The sequence below is a fragment of the Diabrotica virgifera genome, chromosome 3, assembly GCF_917563875.1.
Source record: "Diabrotica virgifera virgifera chromosome 3, PGI_DIABVI_V3a".
NCBI lineage: Eukaryota > Metazoa > Arthropoda > Insecta > Coleoptera > Chrysomelidae > Diabrotica > Diabrotica virgifera.
In genome coordinates, this window is record NC_065445.1 from 275,452,429 (window position 1) to 275,470,174 (window position 17,746).

The 17,746-nt window shown below is 35.1% G+C and overlaps 1 protein-coding gene across 3 annotated transcripts in view; it reads left to right on the plus strand.

Annotated features, from left to right (window-relative positions):
* LOC114326211 (ecdysone-inducible protein E75) overlaps positions 1 to 17,746 on the plus strand; it is a 442,877-nt gene that overhangs the window by 207,888 nt on the left and 217,243 nt on the right. Inside the window, exon 1 of one of the 3 annotated variants that reach the window (XM_028274496.2) lies at positions 8,989 to 9,287. The exons of the other annotated variants lie outside the window; for them this stretch is intronic. Within the exon in view, the coding sequence (XP_028130297.1) occupies positions 9,143 to 9,287 (145 nt within the window). The 5' untranslated portion in view covers positions 8,989 to 9,142. Of the gene's footprint in view, positions 1 to 8,988; positions 9,288 to 17,746 lie in introns of those variants that run through there. 3 annotated transcript variants of the gene reach the window in all.

Sequence of the window (17,746 nt, forward strand, 5' to 3'; positions counted from 1 at the left end):
TGAAATATTGGATATTTGGGACTATTTAATATAAAAATTTCATAATGGTTGGTATTAACAAAGCCATCTGCCAAGGGAGGGGAATTTTTTATCCTCCAATAAGGTGTTGTAAGATTACAAGTGTTAATAAAAGCTATTTTTCGGATCATACTCGTATTAAATGTTCTGTATTTAATTATTTGTTTTTCAGCTAAGTACTGTCTACGTATATTTAATGGGGGTTCTTGTATTTCTGCAAGGACTGCTTGGTTAGGCGATGACATCATTAGACCCATACAAATTTTTAAAGCCTTATATTGTATACGATCAATAGTGATTAGATTCGTTTTGGATGACGCCCCGTATAATGTACAACCATAGTCCAATATGGAACGAATATATGCTTTGTAGAATGTATACGATACAGTAACATCTGCTCCCCATTTTTTTTTGGAAACCACTTTTAGTAGATTTATGCCGTGTTCGGATCTTTTTTTAATATATTTTATGTGGTTAGTCCAAAGCAGTTTTTTATCTAGTACTATACCTAGGTACTTATATTCGTCGACGAATGGAATCGTGAACTCGTCTAGACAAGCAGCTCTAGCAGCTCTAACTCGGTGACGAGTAAAACATACCAAGGCAGTCTTATCCTGAGAAACACTGAATCCCATGTCATTAAACCAACCTGTTATCAAATGCATACATTCATTTAAGTCATCTAAACATTTCTCATATGAACCATGGCTGAAGTAAAAACATAAATCATCCGCGTATTGTATCATGTTGAATTTATCACCTACTAACATATGCAGATCTGCAGTGTATATATTAAATAAAATAGGGCTCAATACAGACCCCTGAGGTAAACCGTTACATACTGTGTGTGGACCATGTAATACGTTATTATGATCACGTAAAAATATTTTTCTATTATGAAAGATACTTAAGATATTGGTACATACAGTTTTATTAATTCCAATTTTTTCCATCTTTTTTGATAAAATATTTAGGTCAACTACATCATAGGCCCCTGTTAGATCTATGAATAAACATAATGTATATAGGTTTCTGGAAAAACTTATTTGTATATCTGAAACTAAGTGACTCACCGCATCTATTGTTCCCCGTCCTCTGCGAAAACCATATTGAATGCTTGGTAAAAGGGATCTATATTCCACAAAATGTTCTAATCTAAACTTAATTAATCTTTCGAATGTTTTGGTCACGCATGATATTAACGAGATTGGGCGGTATGATGATGGAATTTCTGGATCTTTATAAGGTTTAAGTAACAGACAAATTATAATATTTTTAAAGCAGTCATAATATTTTTGTTTCCTCCACCAGTCATTAAATAATTGCAAAAGAAAATTTTTAGCAGAATATGGTAAGTTATAAATTATTTTATAAGTAAAGCCATCTAACCCGGGAGCTGTGTTCCGACTATTTTTGATCGCTAAATCCAATTCGTCCATTGTGAAAGAAGTAGACAATTCATCTTCATGATTAAATGGGAATTTGTTAACTGATTTAACCACAAAATTAGAAGCAGAAGGAGGACCTATTTTGTTTAGTATTTCCTCTATTAATTTTTTTGAAAGAGGTTTTTTGGGACAATGAAAATTTTTATTATTTACAGCTTTAACGAACTTCCAAATTTCAGTTAGTGGTGTATTTTTATTAAGTTTATTTAGGAAGTTAATCCAGCTACAACGTTGTTTGTTTTTAAATAAACGTTTAGCTTGGGCAGCTACGTTTTTATAAACTAAATAATTATTATGATTGGACAGAATTCTATAATTTTTTAAGGCCGTTTTCCGTTTTTCTACCATCTTACTACATTCCTGATCCCACCAAATTGGTCTTGGGGAAATGGGAGTAAAAGATTTTTTAACAGGCATAGACCGAGTCGCTGCATTGGAAATCATTTCGAAAAATGTTGATGCATTACTTGTGTTATTTTCAGTAAGTAACTGAGTAACATCTTTTTCCAAGAGTGTTTGGAATAATTCCCAGTCTGCGCATGTGTCATTCCACTTAGTGGATGGGTTTATTGAAAAATTTGAAGGCTTAATTTGGATGTCGATAGCTATTGGGTAGTGGTCCGATCCCATAGTGTCATCTAAAACCGTCCAAGTTAATTTATCAACTAAAAAATGAGAGGTTAATGTTATGTCAACAGCTGAATGATTTCCACTAGAGTTAATTCTAGTGGGAGTACCATCGTTTAATACAACAAGGTCTAGATGATCTATTGCATCTACTAAAATTTTACCATGTCGATCATCAGGTATAGGTCCCCACCTATCATGGTGCGCATTAAAGTCTCCGCAAAAAAGAGTATGGGACTTGAACTGCTGAAATAATTGTAGCCAGTCGGTAAAATTGACAATCACGTCAGGTGGTCGGTAAATAGACACTATTGATAAGTTTATAGAAGGTAAAGTAATTGCGCACACTTCTAAATCTATGTTTAACGGCTGGATGATATTAACCTCTTTAAAACCGAGCCTTTGCGCTACAAAAATACCAACGCCACCATAACCATCAACTCTACATTTTTTAACTAAATTGAACCCTTTCAAAAAAAAGTTTTCGTCAGGCTTAAGCCATAGTTCTGATATAACAATGATGTCAATAGTTGTACTGTTAACAAAATTAATTAAACTTGCTTTATTTGATTTTAAAGATCTGCAGTTCCACTGCAAAATATATAGTTTGTCTTTTTTAATATTATGGTCAGGAATCGGGAAGGTTAATAATATTCGGATTCAGATCCACTAATATTAATGTCCATTCCATCTGTGTGATTGTCGGTATCAAACATATTATTAACAAATTCTCTTATATCTGATTCTGCAAAAGAAACTGGGCTAGACGGAAAACTTTTTTGAAGTTGTTTAACGAATGTAGATAGTATAAGTACTGACTTTTCTTTATAGTTCATATATTCGTCCCTATAAGGATTAGGAAGAACAGTATTAGCATTTGATTTTAATTGGGGGGTTTTTTTTATTGGTGACATTTCTGTAGTGGGAGATAGTGGGGAAGGTTTTCGTTTTTTGGAAGTAGGAATATTTGTTTTGATAAAGGGTTTCCTTAATACGGCTGAAGAACTCTGAGAAGATGTTTGCCTTACTTCAGGCAATGGTGGAAAGTTGTTAATATTATTTAACACCGAGAACCTGTTATTCGTAATAATTTTGGCATAGGAAGGATTTACATACATATTTTCAGCTTCTTTAAAGGAAATGTTTTCCTGAGCCATAATATGTTTAATTTGTTTTTGTTTTGTGAAAATAGGGCATTTACGGGAGATTGAAGTGTGTTCATTGTTTTTACAGTAAATACAAACATTTTCTGATTGACACTCATCTTCCAGATGATCCAAACCTGTGCATTTTTTGCATCTGCTTTCTTTAGATTTGCACTGTCTGGCCGAATGGCCATAACGCAAACATTTAAAGCATTGGACAACCGGTTGTACATAAGGTTCTACTTGAAAGTTACAAAGATTAATTTGTATGTTTTGTGGGATTTCATTGCCCAGAAATTGTACTATAATCATTTGTCTGTTAACTAAACTGGAATTTCCGTCTGAGTCTATAATTTTTCTTTTCATTCTTTGAACGCTTACAATTTGTTTATTGGAAATGATGGCTTTTAGTAGATACTCCTCGGAGAAAGTCGTATCAACCATTCTGACGATGCCTTTTTTATGGGTGTAAAATTTAGGGATATATGCTACTAAGTTATTTTGATTTATAACATAATGATTTACTAGCGAATTAGCGGATTCCATAGTTTTAAATATGACTTTTACGCGGTTTATTCCTACCGATTTTATATCCTCCACTTGTTTACTTAATTTCTCCTCCGGGAGTATATAGTGACCAATTTTAATTGGGAAAAGCCTTCCAATATGTTTTTCTTTACTTTCCACGAAAACAAAATAAGGACCTTTATCGCCTGGTCTATAACGATTTTCTAAATCAATAATATTATTATAACTAGAATCAATATTTTCTTTTTCAGTATTGTTCGGACAATTATTTAAATTTAAATCGGGCGGTTTCCCGCCCGTATTTTCCCCCATGGTTTATAAAATATTAGAAATGTTTTTAAATAATATTTGTAAATAAAATATATAAATCGTAAAATCAAAACCAAACTCTTAAATATAAATAGGAAACAATAGTTGAAATACTAGGTATTTCAATTAAAATATAATTAGCAGGTAATATACTTATCTCAGCAAAAAGTAAAAATACCAGCACACGAATTTATGTCCGCACTATTAGACTGATGAATTCGAACTCTTCTAGATACTTAAACTATTTCTTTCCAAAATCATGTCATCATCCAAAGTTATCATAATTAGTTATTGTATTATTAAATGTTAGACTCCATTCTTCCGTCTATCGTGTAGATTTGTAGATATTTAGACCTGTAAAACTAAACTAAAAGGTGGCTAATAATTAATCTTTCTTAATAGTAAGTGTCTATGTTTCTGATACCATGTGAGTACTGGTCGTGTTAAAGCTTTTGTATAGTTAACATTTTGTTTTTCTTGTGACGTTATTTGATCATAGGTGCCTAATTAAACCATGCTAAGATTTATTGGCAATGAATATTCGCCCCTTCACTTCCTCTGCAACGGTGTTATCGGACCTAATTAGAGATCCTAACTACGATCCTAAAACTTATCATTTCTCTAGGAGGAGTTAGTTAACCTTCAGCCCAACCATCTATTCTTTGGAGGACTATTTCTTCCGCTCTCATTAGCGTTTTTCATTTTTCCCCGCTCTCATCAGCTGACCCTGTTTCCACGGGTTGGTTACTACACTATTCCTCAGGTTTCCAGGGTTGGCACTGCCACAAGAAAGTGAGATTCGGAGTTGAGTAGGAGAGACTACTTGAGAAAATTTCATCGAGATCAAGGACTATTAAAAAATTTATAAAGAAAATATGTTTTCACTGTTTTGTGATTTTCCTAAGAAGCAATGGGTGACCATGCCCTTCCTCCTTCCTGTCTCGTTCATTCTTTCATGAGCATTTTCTTCTACTTGGCGTCCTACTGGTCCTACATTCTTCAATCTTTCTTTTCCCGATGAGTTGTTTGTAGAACCGTTTTTTTTTTTTTTTTTATAATTGGCTTTGGCATGAACCAATTAGCCAGTTGTAGAACCTTGTAGTGTTCTCATCTAGAAATATATAAATTAAAATAAACCTAGGAGAAGCAAAACCATTTATTTATTTCTACAACGAATTGCTTTGATAGAGTCATTGAATAGGTACGTTTCTTAAACGACTCATTAATTAATAATTAACAACATGCATGTAATTGCATATATGTATCATAACATAGTTTTATAACACCGCACCATAATAAAAACTAGTTATGACAATACCAAAACAAACTTTTCAAAACTTTCTTTCTTGGCTGCATGTTGTGGTAGGTCATCGACATAAACAACCATCTCTATCACGTGCGGTACGGTACCACCGTCGTCATATTATAATTGGTTTAGAAAAAAGTGAAAGTACTCTAAGCTAAGGCTGTTACTACATTGGAACCATCGGCGCCCCTTTCACTCCTCCGAAAATTCTCACACGGCCCACTCAATTAGAGTACTCCAAGAATAAAATACTCGCTATATCAAGAGTGCGCTGACCGACCGAAGGATAAATATGAGTTAGTGGGTCAACAATAAAACAACTCAGCGACGTTGCCAAGTCAATAAATTGGAGAATGTTTAATTAAAATTATTTGTCTTTCGATAACAAACTAAGGATGCCTCGTGCAAATATCCTGGCTTGGCGTTTGGTCAAACAAATTGTGGAATTTAAAATCAAAACGTTTATTCAGCTAAAACTCATATACAACTTAACTTGAACCAAAAACGTCAACATGACACCTCGTCACTCAAACGCTTCTGGAGTCTTTTTCCTATCTAGATTCTCTGGTCTTGTCCGTTTCAACGTTTCAGCTACGGCTGATCAGCTACAGATACACCAAATATTCAACATCTCTGTGATAAAATTTTACGGCTTAGCTTAGCTTAAAGATAATCTTTACACTATTATAATAACGATTACAGTTAGGCCTAGATCTAGATAATGTTTTATATTAACCACAAAAGTTATGGACTACTCTTAATCTGTTTTTATTCCTACCCTAAGAAGACTTCCCCATGTCTATTTCTTTGTTCATGACAATATGAGTTTCCAAATATCTTTAATCTTTTTTAACCATATCACCATGTTTTCTATGTGCTTCTTCTAAAGGTGATGTTGACGACCACATTGACCCATTTTACTCTATTCAGAGCAGCTCTAAATAATAGGTCTGGATCCCGCGTATGAAAAAAAAGTTGATTAATAGCAAGCTGATAATTTAAGGGTGTCTAGTCGAATAAACTTTGATATATGGGAACACTGGAACAGGGGCAGTTTTAATGGTGGAACAGGTTAAAAATTTGGAACGGTCAGACCACGAAAACGGCACATTTATTTTGTCCGACAGAACAGACTTAAACTCTCCGAACAGAGATTAAACTCTCATGCAAAAATCAGACTACTATTTATCACCTGTCATTTGACATATTCTACATGTTCCACTCATTAAAACGCCAAGTTGGTGATAAATAGCAGTCTGATTTTTGCATGAGAATTTAATCTCTGTTCGGAGAGTTTAAGTCTGTTCTGTCGGACAAAATACATGTGCCGTTTTCGTGGTCTGACCGTTCCAATTTTTTAACCTGTTCCACAATTAAAACTTCCCCTGTTCCAGTGTTCCCATATATCAAAGTTTGTCCGACTAGACACCCTTAAGCTATTAACAAATTTTCAGCTTGCTATTAATCAACTTTTTTTTCATACGCGGGATCCAGACCTATAAATCAGTTGAAGTTAGACCAGTTCATTTCCTAAGCTAGGGTATACATCTACTTCCTCTCTTGCCATCAGTATTGGCTTGTAGAATCAGCTATAGAAGTTGGTATTTATTATTACGCATAATGTGACTGAAGTAAGCCATTTCTCTGTTCTTCATAGTGTTAATAATTTTTTTGTCTTTTTTAGCCTCTGAAGAATAGTTGTGTTAGTTGTGTGGTGTATGAGATCCTTAGCATATGTCGGTAGGCACCACATTTCAAATGCCTCTACCCGTTTTGACCTGTGAAACTCCAGCTTTCTACTCCTTAATTAGTATGCGTATATTGATACTTAAAGATAAGTTACAGAGAATCTTCCGAGACCGTTAAAAGAGCTTCTAGCTTTCTCAATACGAGCTTTTATTTCGTAGCTATGAATCCCTTATATTCTTAAAATTGCAGCCCAAATATCCCAAATCCTAAAAAACTAGCTAAAAATATCCAAACAAATATCGATTATAAAAATTTCACGTCATGATATCATAACAGGAGAGACTTAACAAAATTACAGTACCAAAATTTAACTACCTAATAAATTTACATTTCTGTATAAGTAAAAACCAATGAATTGCCAAAGTTTTTTACAAAATGTCACGCAAGCAAACATACAAATACAAATACACACACATACAAATTAAAAGAAGAAACTTTAATTCAACAGCAATAACGGAGAACGTGGTTTATAGCTCGAGTTTGAAGTTGATATTTTTTTTGATAACTTCCTCCTCAGCTACTTCAAGCTGGCCGAATTGGAGTTCCTCATTTTGTTGCTTTGTGGACGACTCCATTCAAATGCAATACTTACCAAAGTTTTTATATACAAATGCAATCATTGATCGTTCAAATGCTGCTAATAAGGTTTCTTAATTGGTATAAACCAACTTGCTGTGAATTAAAAAAAAGGAACTACCTTCATCCCTAATTATAGCAGGACAACTTTTTTAAATTTGTGAACCTCTTCTTTTTTTTTAGCCTATTCGTTTCGAATTTTGGCGATCATTCTGACTATAATTATTTTATTAACTAACGCTTTAAATATATTAGTTGTTATTGTGAAGCTAGTTTTCGAGTATGAAAAAAATTGCTCCCTGGTCTATAGCAAAAGAGTATACTCTCATTTATATTATTTATTGTAGTAAAGCTGGTATGGACTGTGAACAAATCTATACAGAATAGATTGGAAACATTGAAAGAAAAATACCTCGCAGAAGGTACGATAGAAAAGTAGTAGGGAGGAAGAGAATGGAGAAGACAAACTAATGTAAAAGTGCACCAATTGTATGCTAACCCTCCAATAACAAAAATAGGGAAACACGTAGATTGGAACGGCTCGGGCATCTAGAAAGAATGCAAGGTAATAGACAAGTCAAGAATATTGGTTGGACAGTACCTGAAGGCAAAAAAGGAAGGAAGACCTCGAAAAATGGAGAGATATAGTGATGTAAGATGTCAGAGAGGTGGGAATTAGATTGGAAGCTGATCAAGGCAAGCAATTGCTCTAAAAGGGTATTTATGGTATCTGTAGAGTCATTTTAAGTTCATTTTTTTCTGACTTATATTACAAAAGAAAGTTGCTTGGGATAAACAAATTTAATAGCTTTTAAACTAATTAATGAATCCCTCTGAAATTGTAACTACATTTTGAATACTAAAAGACCCAACTTTCCACCCAGTATCAAGGTTGTGGGTCCATTTTTAAAATAGTTATTAACATTTATTGATAATTAGGAATTTTTAGGTTTTTGACGGTTTTCTATGCAACAAGTCAGTAAATCAATATTCTAGCCATTTTAAAGTTTTAAACGTATTTTTTTAAATAGTTATCTCAAATTTCGTTCAAAATGCTTTATTTATATAAATATTTATTATGCACGTCAATTTTTTCTACCAACATTAATATTATTCCATTTGACAATGGTTTCTCTTTTCTGCCAAAGAATAAGTATTTACTCTCTGTGATTTCCCCGCGAAATGGCAACACCGCGTCTGCAACATGCAAACGTCAAGCAAACCTAACAGAGTTGCGCACACACCTCATATTTGAACATTCGTCTTGTGTCGTTCTCGGCTAGTACATTTTAAACAAATTTTTACAACAAAAAACAATTTTCTGAGTGAAAAATCGCAGGCATCAACGGTATGTGAAGTTGGTTGAACCAAAAAATTCATTATAAATCGTAATTCATTCATCAGTGTTACGAAACTCTGCAAAAATTTTGCGGAAAATGACGGTCAATGAATATAAGGAAACTGCTTGTGCCACTGCTGGACCGGTTGAAGATATGGAGATTGAGGAAAATGTCATCAACTTTACACAACAGCAGAATACAGAGAACGAGAATGAAAATCTACTAGGAAAAGTTTTAGCAGGTAAGATTCAAATTATTTTGAAATAAAGTAAAAATTGGAAAAGTGTAAAAATTTTTGCGAGACATTTTTTTTAATCGGCCTATGGTCTTTATCTAATGGTCTAAATATAGAGAAACCAATGTAAATATACATAGGTACTAAATGATCTACCTATTATTTACCCATTTACAATTTAACATTTTTTTTTTCATAATTTACATAAATACTTATTCAATCTCTATCCAGATACGTTTATCTGCCCTAACCTAACATAACCTTACTTTCCTAAACCACCAAAAATCCAACGTTCATAACAATTTTCCTCGATTGAAAAATCCAGACTACCAATCACGGCTTATTGAATCAAGTCATTCCAATTTTCCTTTATTAGGAAGTCATTTGTTTAATTCCTTGTTTTCTAAACGAATTAGCCTCTATCTGGGTCTCGGCGCAGGTTCTCTGTTTTCACTTTTCAGTTCGCGTAAAGACAGTATCTAGGGCAATAGTGGCACGGTTTGAGGCTAGTTCATTCACCTCGGCCTTCAACGCATGATCTGTCTCTTACCAGTGCTGCAGCGGTCTCTCTCTTTCGTTCACTCACTTTTATTCCTCTAGCTGTGGTAGAGGTGGGAGATACCGTTACGGAACGTGTGCTAATTTGGAACGATCGATTGGTGCCTTCTTTGTTTTTGATAAATAATTAATGGAGTAATTTGTGCATAAAGTTTTTTTAAAACACGCGAGATTCTGCCAAGCTACTATTTCCCGATTTATTTATTAGATGTAGGTACTTATTTTGATCTCCTTGTGATGAACACTTCTTCTTCAAGGGTTTAGGTACTTACTATGAGCCTCTATTTCAACCTCGTGATCTAGATTGTTTGTTATCCAGGAGCCAAGATGTTGGAATATGTATACATATGAAGAGCTCAGGGCTAAAAGGATGAGAGTCCAAAAACCAAGTTTTGAGAAATTAGGTTTTTAATATAAAAACTTTTCGTTTCTTTGATGCAATATAAAGACCTTATTAAACCACTGCTCATTGTTGATGTAATTTACCTTTTTCTTCTTCTTCATGTCTCTGGTCTTCTTCTTGTGACTTGGTGGAAGAAATACCATGAAGAGCCTTCCTCTGATGGTTGCATTTGTCACTCTGTCTTCCCATTTTGACTCGTGGATTAGACTGACGTCTCTGTTCTTTCTAATTTCTTCCAGTTGGTCTCTGTTACGGAACTTAAAACTTAACGTAAACCTGGTAGAATTTGATCTTCTTGGTCTTCGTTAGAGGACTGGTCCTGAAAATATAAGGTTGAATAGTTCTTTTTGCTAAATTCGCTTTTACCTTGAGTTGTTGCATGTGCTTCGTGAAATTTAATCTTTTGTCGAGGTAGAATCCTAAGTACTTGACAGATGCTTCTGATTGTGTTATTTTTCCTCTCATCGTCAGTTCAACTACTGGTAGATTTTGTTGCTGCGTAAAGATGATAAATTGATTCTTCCGCGTTAACTTTGATTTTTCTCTTATCTGGAATTTTGAAATTCTTCCTAAGTGATTTTCAACAGATGGACAAAGAAGATTTTAGAGTGCCGGCCACGGGCAGACAAACGAAGTCGTGGAAGACCATCTACCAGATGGACCGACGACATTAAAAGAATAGCGACAAACTGGATTGCAGCTGCGCAGGACAGATAAGGGTGGACATCTTGAGGAGGCCTATGTCCGACAGTGGACAAATTTGGCTGTGATGATGATTTTCAAGGGTCTAGAGTCTATATAATCGGTCTGCCTTCTTTTCCTGTTGTGTATATTGTCGTACGGTCCGAATATAAGGTTGTACTTTGTTCTTACATCTGCTGTAAATCTGAAACAAAAATTGGCGACACAATATTGCCCTGAGACATCCCTTCTTGGACTTCTTACTTGTGTCCTGGCCATCTTTTGATCAGCTCAAACTTGAAATGTTCTATTAGCTAAATGCTTCTTATGTGTCACATATATTAACTAAATAATGAGGCAACCTATCCATTTTGTCGATATTGTCAACTTCGAATAACTTCAATCCATCGAACTTTTTCGATGTTGAGGATGGCTATTGGCTATTCCTGTTTTCTGTTGAATCCGATTTTCGTGTTACAGACCACTCTTACTAGTTGCGAGTTCATCAAAGGTACTATTTACTGTTGTGTTGTGATGGGTTCCACTGTAATAATATATTCCTGCAAGTTTGAATACCTTGTAAATTATTCTATAACTATCTGTTAATATCTTGTTAGTGGGTAGACAACACGGTATTTTGACAGTATCCTCCAATTATTGAACACTTTTCTCCAAGATATTCAGACTTCTAGAAGACTCCAAATATCTTTTTTATTGGCAAATTGCATGTTTTTACTTGATCAAACAAACATGATAAAACATTTGATGAGGTTTCAAGTCTGTTTCTACTCATTTTCTCTATCAGTTACTGTAAGACAAATGTGTCCAGTGCAAAAACCGCTTTATTCTTCATTATCTGAGAAATGCTTTTCAATTATCTTGATTAAAATGTTTCTTTCCTCTTTTCGGCTGATAAAAAGCCAATCTATTGAGATTTTGTCTCCATTTATAAGATATTTATCGAAAAATATGTAAAGTAGCTTATTAAAACATAGTAAATACAGTTATTTTCCATGCTCTCACTTTTTCCGTTGAAATCTTTTCTCTTCCTCACATTATCTAACCGAACACGTGACTTATTAAATATCCGCCACCGTCACTTTCCATCTCTATACTCCAGATCCGTGTCACTGTGCGTAGCCTCGTCGCCGGGTATCCAATTCTCGCTTCTCGGCGAATAGACTCACAGGAGAGAGTATCGAGGTCGATGGCTCCTCGGAGCGAGGCTAGTGCGTTCACCTCGGTCGCCGGCCGCAGAATCTGGGGCAAGATGAAATTAAAACTGGAGGTTGAATGTTGAATGCAAAAACAGCACATGTACCTCGTTGCGGCCAATGGAACGGTCCGCTCCCCCTCTATTTAACCTCGAACCGGAGTTCAACAAACTCTGCGGGCTATATAGGTTACCTGAGTATCTTTACGACATAGCGTTATGTGCCTAGCGCTATCGCAATCGAAAAGATATGCGAATTTGGCGAGGACTGTCTAATGGTACGACGTACGGTGGCACTATCTGTTGGATTTATTGTCGCTTGATATTTGGGTCAGTAGTGCGATTTTTTGTTTTGGTAAAAAATTGCGGACGGTGACAAAACGTTCTCATTAGGTTAAAGAGACAAATATTTTTAACTCTCAGTCAAAAGTATTCACCTTCCGTAAATCATTTTATCCTTGGCTAAAATTAAATTACACACTGAATTTTCATAATATATTTTTGATTTGAAAAATACAAAAATCTTGCTTTAATCTTTTATTAACTTAAAACTCTTCTCAAGCATTCTTTCCTACTTCTACAGTACAGTGCTTTTTCTTTCTTTGAAAATGAGTGAGAAATGTAATTATTTGCATGTAATGCTTTTCTGTGTTAGCTGTCTCAAACAAGAGATGCTGCTCAATCAAAATCTCCCAGGTTCAAAACCATTATATTCTTCTGCCTCTTGGGTTTCTGGCTGGTTTTATATATGGATACACTAGGGTGACCAAACGTCCCGTAAAAACGGAATTGTCCCGTCTTTTAACGATGTGTCCCGGGGTCCCGAAAAAGTCTCGGGACGCCTAAATGTCCCGTATTTGCGTTGGGTTGATTTTATGTATCTGACTATATTTTCTCTCTTTAATTTTTTTTCAATTTCGGCATTTGTTTTCATTCTTATTTCTCCCTATCTGGTTACATTGTGGCCCAGTATTGTTCTCATTATTTTTCTTTCAAATTTCAGAACGCTATCTTCCTCTTTCTTGTTAATCGTTGTTGTTTCATCCCATATGTAACAACAGGTCCTATTAAGATCTTATATAGGTTCATATTATACAGAGGATTGCTTCTCAGCAGATTTCTATTCATTCCATATGTTTTTTGTCTTTCAGAATTCTATGCTCTGTTCTCTCTTTTCCGGTTTTCCCTATTGATACTCCCCAAGTAGCTAAAGGTGAATACAGTTTCAAATTTATGGTTGTGTGTTATTAGATATTTCTGCGTTGTTTTGTCATTCTCTTCGCTTCCTTATCTAATTTTCCAACTGCTAATGTACCAAGCTCTAACTCTAACCTTCTTGTTCTGCTGCCGTGTCCGCATTCAGACGTTGGCCATCATCATGTTTACAATTTCTTGATACTTTCTTTATCGGCCGCTGGGCGAAATAATTCTTCTACTGTGAAACCAACCATTGTCTAATATTACGCAGCCGTGGAAGTTTCGACCAATCCATTTCTTTCCATCCACTTTTCCTTGTAGTATACGGCGAAATAAATGGTATTTAGGTTCTCTATTTTTATATTATATGGCCGAAGAATTCTGTTTTTCTCCTCTTTATGATTTTTATTAACAGGCGTTCTAAAATCATCATTTTAAGTTTTAAGATCTTCATTCAAGTGTGCTAAACCCACGATATTTTTGGGATCCGTCGATAGTGCCACAATTCGAATGCTTCTAATGTATTTAGCATTGTGGTTTTTAATGTTCTTGTCTCACAACCATAAAATAGGATAAACCGCACATAACATTTCAGGACCTTTTGCGAGTATGTATCTCTATCTCTGTTCTATCTCCTCTTTATTAAGAGAAAGCAGATCTTTCCAACTGCCATCTACATTGTCTTTAAAGTGTTAGTTTTAAGGCCTCTCTCATAACTTGCTTCGCTGACTAGATTTACTAATGTCTGGAGATCTTGTAAATTGACGAATGGCTGTATCGTCAGCGTATCTAAAATTGTTGATAACATCTCCTCCTAGTCCCACTCACGAGTATTTATCATCCAAAGGCTCCCTAAATATTTCTTCAGAGTATACGTAGATTAAAGAGCCTGGGTGACAAAAGTTTGGATAGAGGCTACTTGATTGTAATATTATAAGTAGGTACATAATTACCAATCATCTGTTATTTTTCTTTCGTTGTAAATTTTGTTAAAGAGTGGTTAAATAAGTAATGTTTTCCTCGTCCAATAGCTTAAGCAGACCAGCATGGATTTGATCTGGTTCAGGTGCTTTATTTTTGTCTTGCTGTATTTTGTCTTGCTATCTGATTTCAGTGTACTGAGACCTCTGTATTACTGATTGTTACAGGTAATATGCGTAGCATTTTCTCGAGAAGCATCGCAAAAAGATCACTGATGTATCTCTCCCATTATTTGAGCTGTTCTTTTGACAAGATTTATTTGACTTTTGCCAAGATTTTTGTGTATGAGTTTGCTGATTTCACGTAGAATGATTTACGTAGAACTTTCATCAGGTCTAAGATTTCCTGTGCCATCCACTGATTTTTTACCATTATTGTAGGTGTTTTCAGACTCTCTAACTTCCTCTAAAATTGAATTTTGTAGGTATGTCGTAACTCTAATACCCGTATAATATTCGTAATACATTTTTCTGGATTTTCCTGTATGGAAAGGTGGTCTAGTTTCCTTGTATTGGGTGGTGTGAGAGGTGGAACATAACCCAAGCTGGAGGGACTCTCAGAGAGTATACGACACTATATGGAAACCTGTGCGAGACTGGATGACGACTTACTCTAGAGGGGAGTGTATTGCTTTCAGATATCCTTGTTTTAGGCCTTTGCCTCGTCAATGAATGACAATTGACAGCAAGGGTCGAGGGGAAGGTGGTTATAGTTAACTCCTGCTAGTGGGCTTCCCCTTGGCTGGTCATCGGTCAGTCTATAGAAACAGCAGGATTACATATCATAAAATAAATGATTCTGATGTTATGGTATTATTTCTTTCTACTCCTTTTGCGTCCATCTAAAAACTACTATTTTATTGTGACATGACTACATTAATGTAGGTTTTACTATATAAAAATTGTTAATAAACACATACATATAGATATATCTCTATTACTTACTACCAATAGTACACCTTTGGTGGAATAAATGGTGGTACTATAAAAAGAATGGTCTCAAATGTGCAGATTGCAGGTCAACGTATTTTATTGGAAAGTATGAGTAAGAAGAGATCGCAAAGAATGCCTCGATCTGAAAGTGAAAACTAACCAGATAAGAATCCGTAACACTGACACTATTAACGTTGAAAAATATTTTATAATGCTCTTATGACTTTCTCTTTCACCGTCAAGTAAAGAAGAACAGTTCGACGACACAATGTTTCTTCAGCGATGAAAACAAAAGTGTTTTTTAATTATTGTGAGATTTTAACACGTTAGATTTTTTTATGTAAATCGCAGTAGGACAAAATAGTCAATTTAATGTTCTGATTTTTATTTATGATACGACTTTATTTATAAATACATCAACGATAATAAGAGTAGGTTTGTCAGGGAGACAGTTTTGACTTTAGAAATATTTTTTTTAAAGACCAGATAGACATGGAAGATCTTACTTTGTAACCAAATCTCACTTCCGTACATCAGGAGTATTTATCAAGTTTAACGAAGACGTTTCTAGACATTGCTACTTAGACTCTTCATTTGCAGGACACAGTTCCACTACTGGCTGTTTAACGTAGCTCCAAGGTATTTACATCTTTCAACGTGTTTGTCTGTCAACATGGGGTTGTCTGCTGATTATCATATATTTCGTTTTTGCTATGTTGATATTAAGCCCATACTCCCATCACCCATCATACTCCATTTACACAACCTTTAGAGTTCACAAAATCAGCGAGGAATACAAAAAAGCAACAGAATGATAACTTTCGTTTTTCTCCTATTGGACATTTCTTAGAAATAAAAATGACACCCAGATTAGTGTTATATGTAATTGACTCTTCCTTGAATGGAATCTTAATTCAAAACAGCTTGGTTCTACAGTTATTTGGTCTGCTAAGGAATTAGTTGCAACGTTGGAACTGACGTGTATTATTGGTCTTTTCGTTTGAGAAATCTTATGGAAATGGGTTCTAGGAGGCAATACAAATTAAATATGTTTTGAGCCCAAAATATGAGCTCCTCAAATAGCTGTCAAAACATATGCTTTAATGAGAAATATTATCTGGTTGAAAAAACGTTCATTACCAGCCAGGTACTGGGTTAGGGTCTTTTTGTGTCTAGGATCTAGTTCTTTTGTCTACGTTTAAGTAGCTTGCACAGAAAAGCTCGCTATTCGATAGTTTTATAAATGTGTGTAAAAAAGCTTTGGGAGTTTTTAGATATAAATTTTTCACTTATCACTTCGAAATCACAAGACAACTTAGCAGATAAGTCTAACTTGTCTTCTAATTCTGTCTAGGACGTTTCTAGTATGTAGGTTATACAGCCTTAGTTGAGCCTCAACCTTCCCCAGTCTATTTCGCCAGTCGTTTCTGTCCTAGTCTGCACCATCCCTCCATCTTAGTCTTGGTCTACTTCTACTCCTATTTCCTACTGGTACCGCTAAAAGGGTACGTCTGGGCGGTTAATTTTCATTTGCTCTTGATAAAAACTATGTTATGCATATCCAAATCTAGTATAGGTTCTTCTTCTTCTTCACGTGCCATCTCCGCGACAGAGGTTGGAAATCATCATGGCTATTCTGATCTTAGATGTTGCTGCTCTGAATAGTTCGGTTGATGTGCATCCGTACCATTCCCTCAAGTTACGCAACCACGAGATTCGTCTACTTCCTACACATCTCTTGCCCTGGATTTTCCCCTGTATAATCAACTGAAGTATGCTGTATGTATCTCTCATTACGCATAACATGCCCCAGGTACTGCAGCTTTCGTGTCTTGATGGTTTCCAATATTTCCAGCCTTTTGTTGACTCTTCTCATGACTTCGTTGTTTGTTATATGCTCGGTCCATGATATCTTCAGGATTCTTCTATACACCCACAGTTCAAACGTTTCAAACTTTTTAGTAGTCGATGCGTTAAGTGTCCATGCTTCTATCCCGTAAAGCAGAGTCGAGAAAATATAACACCTTGCCAGCCTAACTCTCAAGTCTAATTTCAGTTCTCTTGCACAAAATACCTTTCTCATTTTATTGAAGTTTGTTCTTGCTTTCTCTATTCGAACTTTGATTTCTTTGGAGTAATCGTTTGTGTGATTAATTATTGTGCCAAGATAGTTGTAGTTTTCTACTTGTTCTAAAGTTTTACCTTTAGTTGTCAGGCTTTCATCATTATTTTGGGTTTTTGATATTCTCATAGTATGTATAGGTTACTGATGAATAAAATTTGAGCATTTATTTCTTCATAGAATGTGAGTCGGGGATTGTCTAACATTCTTGGGCTTGTGATCTTCCTGCATCGAGAAAAACCGCAGCGTCCACCTAAAGAAGTTTCCTGTAATAGGATGGATGTTAAATAATAGGAAAGTCGTTTTTATAAACTTCTGGGTATCTAGAAACTCTAGGAACTGTTCCTTAATTAGTCTGTGCTAGACCTTACCTAGCTA